General features: G+C 34.2%; 1 protein-coding gene across 7 annotated transcripts in view; it reads left to right on the forward strand.

The window, feature by feature from the left end:
• Window positions 1–4,308, forward strand: part of FAM126B (family with sequence similarity 126 member B) — a 42,607-nt gene extending 38,299 nt beyond the window's left edge. For 5 of the 7 annotated variants that reach the window (XM_006756254.2, XM_015559157.1, XM_015559156.1 and 2 more), the window contains one exon: window positions 1,541–2,365. In XM_006756254.2, coding sequence (XP_006756317.1) covers window positions 1,541–2,142 — 602 coding nt within the window. In that variant the 3' untranslated portion in view covers window positions 2,143–2,365. Of the gene's footprint in view, window positions 1–1,540 lie in introns of all 7 variants that reach the window. The other 2 variants (XM_015559158.1, XM_006756253.2) reach the window with 1 other exon arrangement.
• Window positions 4,309–6,221: the final 1,913 nt, after the last annotated feature.

The following is a 6,221-nucleotide window of genomic DNA, read 5'->3' on the forward strand; positions in this document are numbered from 1 at the left end:
AATACATTTCTGTTCTCTCCTGGTTTTATATTGCTGATATCAATTCTGAACCAGTAACCCTTCTTGGGCATTTTGGAGTTGTTTATACTAACTGAAGGAAATTGCTAAGATGATATCACGTGCATATAATTTAAAGTTTTTATTTGAGATACATTGTATCCTATTCTTTTGAACAAGGGGTTGAGAGAAGTGGTGTCAGCTGCATTTTCATATGGCTTTGCATGATGTTTAAAGATTATTAAACTGCTGGATAAAAATGACAAAGTGCTTTTTGCTTTAAGGATAGCTTATTTCATTCTTCTTTTGAAGGAAGGAAATAACTAATCCCTATGAGAAAATATAACTAAGAAAATATTTTTATTTTTTCAGGTACTATGTTAAATAAAGATTGTGTTTAAATATTTCTTATATAGTTTACTTAGGTAACCCTATCACAAGGTAATATTTGTCTAGATTTCCTTCCTAACGTTTTACCTTAACTATAATATTGCTATCTGCATGTAGATTCAGGTTAAAGTTCTCGAAGTCTGGTAAGCATACTTAATGATGTAGCAAACCACTATCAGTTTTTGAAAGAAGCAAGTGTATTATTTTTTAATAGAATGTTTTTTATACTTTCAGTAAGACAATTGGGCTTTCTGGAAACACCTAGCTAAATATATATGTTTCTCCCCTTCTTACAAAATCCAAAGAAAAGGATTCTTTTGTTAACTGCAGTTTCTGCATGAAACATAATCGGGCATTATAGTATTTTGGGATTATGAACATAATACTTCTCAAACTAAAAATCTTAAATTTTACAGAAATACATAATACATGAAGTAAAAATCCTTTTTAAATATTCCTTCTGGCTCCCTAGCTTGCCCTCTGATAATCAAGTATTTTCTTCACATTAATTGATCAAGAAAATATGGAAACCAGTGATTAAATATGTCCATAAGACAAAAGACAATAAGGAATACAATTGGAGCAATGTAAAGTTTTTCTAGAATTAGAAAATTTACTACTTCCATCATAAAGGTTTTAAAGCCATTTAGCAGCAGTGAACTGTTGAAGAAATATACATTTTTATTGTTAAAAAGGGTTTGGCTTTTTACAGATAAATTTTTTTTTGCATTATTCTGGTTGACTGAAATTAGAAAGGGGTCTATTTTATGGTGGGTTAAGGAAGATAGGAAAAATTGTGTTTATTTAAATAGATATGATCACCTCAAATTGATAAGGATGTATTACAGTGATTTATGATGACAAAATGTTGTATTTTACCTAAAATTGTTTTATAATCCTAAATTCTTATCAGAATTTGTGGGTAATTTTACAAAAGTTGGACTATTGAAGCTAAATAAACAGAATGAATAAAGTTAGAATTCTGTGTAGATTAACGTTTCTTACCGTAAATTATTTAGGGGCAGTGTTGATAGCAAAGCCATTGCTAACCTATATCAAACATTACCCAAGAGATAAAGTCAGTCGAGTTGTTATTCACAGTTACTTCTTATTTAATTTGGCTATTGCTGAGTCTTTCTGATTTGTTTCTTAGGTGCTGAGGGAGTAAATGGAGAAGAGGAGTCGGTAAACCTAAATGATGCAGATGAAGGATTTTCATCAGGGGCTTCCCTCAGCAATCAGCCAATTGGGACCAAACCATCCTCCTCTTCTCAGAGGGGAAGCTTAAGGAAAGTAGCAACTGGGCGTTCAGTCAAGGAAAAAGAAACAGCGTCTCCCATCAAATCCAGTGAAAGCCCTCGAGATTCAGTAGTTCGCAGGCAGTATGTACAGCAACCTACTGATCTTAGTCTAGATTCAATTGAGCTGACACCGATGAAGAAACACCTGAGTCTGCCTGCTGGCCAGGTGGTGCCAAAAACCAATAGTTTAAGTCTAATCCGGACAGCCAGTGCTTCCTCAAGTAAATCATTTGACTATGTAAATGGCAGTCAAGCAGGTACCAGCTTTGGGGTTGGTACTGAGGGAGTTACTAATTTAGCAACTAGTAATGCTAATCGATACTCAACTATCAGTCTACAGGAAGACCGGCTAGGTCAAGCTGGAGAAGGTAAAGAGCTCCTCAGCCCAGGCGCCCCCTTAACCAAGCAGTCTCGATCCCCAAGTTTCAATATGCAGCTAATATCCCAGGTGTAGTTTTGACATCCTCTCTCATCTTTCATTTCATTGTGAAGAAGAAACTTCATCCCACATTGTGAAAATATTGGTCATGGTAATCAGAGTTGATTTAGTTTAGGTATGTTCATACTGTATTTTGTATGGAAACAGCAATAATGTTTTCTTTCTCCTCCTTCCTATACCTTCTCTTCACCTATTCCTTGTGAATGTGTTTGTGAAGCAGTATAAAATATTTGCATTTTCCATGCCTTCCTTTCTCCTTGGGTGATGTGCAATCCGTCGTAGGCTGATCGGTCCCATTTCAACACTGTGAGACTGAGGATATGTTAGAGGAAATGGTGTATATGATCCCTATGAAATGATTCTTTGGCTTTCTTTTAAAAACACACACAAAAAAACGGGTTTGTTCTCATGATCTATAAACTATGAATACTGGGTCATATTTTTTTTCTCTCAACCAGGAGTGCCTCAGAGATTCTGCTATGACTTTGGACTTCTCTGAGTCTGTGCAATCATTTTCTTGAGAAGCATGGGGAAAGGTGGTAGACTCTGCACTTTTTTATTAAAATGAGTGTCTCTTTTTCTCCCATCTCCTTTATCTCGAGGATATGAATGTTTAGTTACCGAGGCATTTGAATCAAGTGTGGCCACCTCCACTAGAGGGCAGTTGATTGTGTAATAATTGATAATGCACTTTCTCAATGGCTTATAGTCATTATTAACATGTCTTCCCTCCTCCCCACAAGGACATAAGGTTATTTCTGTCCTTAAAGTTAGAACAACTAACAAATCAGAGAATCCAAGGGGCATGTTCTTTTTCCCAGGAATGACTGACACTTTGGTGCTGGGGTTTTGTGGAGGGAGGGGTGGTCTTTGTTTAGCTTATGTGGGATTGTATGTGTGAGGGGAAGTTTTGATTGGTTTTCTTTCTTTGTGAGCTTATGACTGAAGTAGAACAAGTACGTCTTCAGGTAAAGAGAGGGATTTCTCAAGTACTTTCTGTGATGTCAGACTATTGGAGAAACCCTTTCAGCTGCTTTCTAGATGTACCTAAATTCAGTCAGATGTTTTGGATTAAGAAACCTGAAGTCCTGATATATACTCCAAGGAAATACATCAGGGACAGATAATTGGCTGAAAACACTGACACTTCAATGTGACACATTTTTATAGAACATTTCTACAAGGGGGTACTGTCTTGATTTCTCCTACAAGGACCACACTGCCTTTGTGTTTGATGTAATGCAATTTGTGTACCTTCTAATCATATAGCTGCGAAAGTTTCTCATTTTTATAAAACTTTGAAATCATGCCAGTAAGCTAAATGTTGAATGTATGTAAAGTAGCATTTGGTAACTATGCTACAAAAATGCATTACTGGTTTAAAAAAAAATCTGATTTGGTTGGTTAAAATTTCATTATGACCTCTTCTGGGTTTTAGGCTCTAATGCTTGATTAAATAGAAGAGAATATGTTGGTTTTTGAAAATCAGTATATTGTGACTTGAACTGCTATGTGTTATTCTTCCACAGAATACATCAGAACTATTAGTGCTTTGTATATTTAGACATTTTATTTTATTTTTGTGAAAGAAAAATATACTGAATTTATAGAAAGCAAGTATTCTCATAATTAACAAAGTTTAAAATTTACCTCTACCAATTAAAACTATAATAGATTTTGATAAATAAAATAACTGGAAAAATGCCTCTTATTCTTTTCATACCTATAATTCTCCCCCCTCCTTTTTTTTAATTGTAAGAGGTTTTTTTTTTTGTTTTGTTTGTTCTTAAATGGATTTTCTGTTATAATCTTTATAAAGCAATTAGATGCTTGTTTGAATTTGGTGGTCTGTAACATTTTTCATCTCATATTAAAATGGAAAACTAGAACCTGAACTAGTATCTACGAAATTGCCAAAGTCTAGGATAAAGCTAAAAGTTGATAGAGATTTATTGATTTGTATGTGTGTGTACGTATGTGTATATATATGGTGTGTATATGTATATATTACAAAGACATATTTTAGGTATCCCTTACTTCTAATTTAACTAAGAGATATCAGATAAATGAATTAAAAATTAGCCAAAATAAATTAAGTGTAAAGATTTGTAACATAGTAAGGAAAGCAAAGTTTAGGTATAAAAGGAAAAGAGCATTATACTTAACCAGGGCGAGAGATCTTAGCCATGGCTGGAGGTCATTTACTTTTATGGCAGAAATACCCAGTTGACTTAGGAGGCTGTTTTTAATTCAACAAATTATACATTTATTGGCATCTAACTCTAGTATGATTTTAGTTAAAGCACACACAAAAAACAAATAATATCAAATTACAGCAAAACTCTAACAAATATTATAAGATCTCCCTTTGGTTTGTTAGAAATCTTATACCTGAAAACTTGGTTTTGAAAACTGTCAACTTAGAGGATTTCATTTATGTGTATGTCTACATATATATTTTGTATGTATACATAACCCATTAATGTTGCATAAACCATAACATTTAGGTTTCATTCTTTTAAGTGATGTGATTTGGCCCTAATGAAAAAAAAACCACCACATTTTATTTAGTTCAAACTTTGCATTCAGGATTTATGTCCTGTGCAAAGTATAGTTTAAATGGAATGAGTTAGTTTAACAAACCATAAGTCAGATTTTGTAAGAGATTTTTTATATTCATCTACATTATTTTTTGGATTTAATTAAAAATATGTCTCAGATGTACAATAGTTGTTAAAATATATGCCAGCAATATCCTTTAACATCCTTTTATTTTATACTTCCTAATGTTCATTTAAAAGGGAAAGTCCTTTTATCTTTGGAACAGCTAGTTCGGGAGAAAATACTTGTTTTCTATAATAAAACAATTTGATGCCATCTATGCCAGGCTGGATTAAGAAAACTCTGAAGGATTGCGGAACTCTTCTCTATGGCAGTAATTAAAATCATGTTCCTAGAAAGCAAACTAAAATGAAAAGTGAAAAGCTAACTCAGAAGTAAGATATTTTTAAAATATATTTTTATTGATTTCAGAGAAGCAGAGAGAGGGAGAGAGAGAAACATCAATGATGAGAGAGAATCATTGATTGGCTGCCTCCTGCACGCCGCCTCCCCCTCCCACTCCCACTCGCGGGGATCAAGCCCACAATCCTGGCATGTGCCCTTGACTGGAATCGAACCTGGGACCCTTCAGTCTGCAGGTTGACACTCTTATCCACTGAGCCAAACCAGCCAGGGCCAGAAGTAAGATTTTTAAATAAACTTTTTAGAAGCTGGCTGGGGGTTGGTTGTAATTTGAAATCCTGACCCCTACCCTCCTAATTACTCTTCTGTGCCTATTCATTATAGAATTTTATATTAGCAGACACCCTAGAGATAATCTTGCGAGTCTCCTAACACTCCCCTCCCCCATCCATCCTCAGGAAACTGAGGCTCAAAAAGGTTGTGACATGATCAAGGTCACATAACTAAGAAGCAGAGCCAGAATAAAACTCCTGTCTCCCATCAAAATGCCCTACTGCCACCCTTTACTCGTACTATGGTAAATGTGTTATGTAACACTCTATTTCTGTAGTTTCTGTACAGTTTTGGACTAGTAGTTGGTGAATACAGCACATTAAGAAAAGTATTAAATCCAGAAAAATACAGAGTAATAAATATAGATGGGGAAGTGTTGGAAATGTAGGTATCTATACCACAGGTATAAAGATAGATACATTTTTCTTATTCTAATTTATGCCTTACTATTTTCTGCCACATAACAGTAAATGCTGCCATTTTATAGTTGACTATATTGCTGGGGATTTATTTAAATGCAAAAATAAACCCAATGAAAAGGCTTCGATCAGTGTTTCTAGCTATTTTAAAGTAATTTTTGAATCAGCCAGCTCACAGTCACCTAGGTAGCAGGTTAATTGTATTGCACAATGGAGGATTGCAAAGTAAAGATTAAATTTAATCCCATTAATTTCTAATGTCAAAAGAGATTGAACCTTCCTTTGTGCTTAGAGCTGATAGATAAAAGCAACATTTCCTTATGTGACTAAAAAAGATTTGTATTCATAATGGAATGGTGACTTATGTTATTCAAAGTG

Source organism: Myotis davidii, unplaced genomic scaffold (assembly GCF_000327345.1).
Source record: "Myotis davidii unplaced genomic scaffold, ASM32734v1 scaffold914, whole genome shotgun sequence".
NCBI classification, from domain to species: Eukaryota; Metazoa; Chordata; class Mammalia; order Chiroptera; family Vespertilionidae; genus Myotis; species Myotis davidii.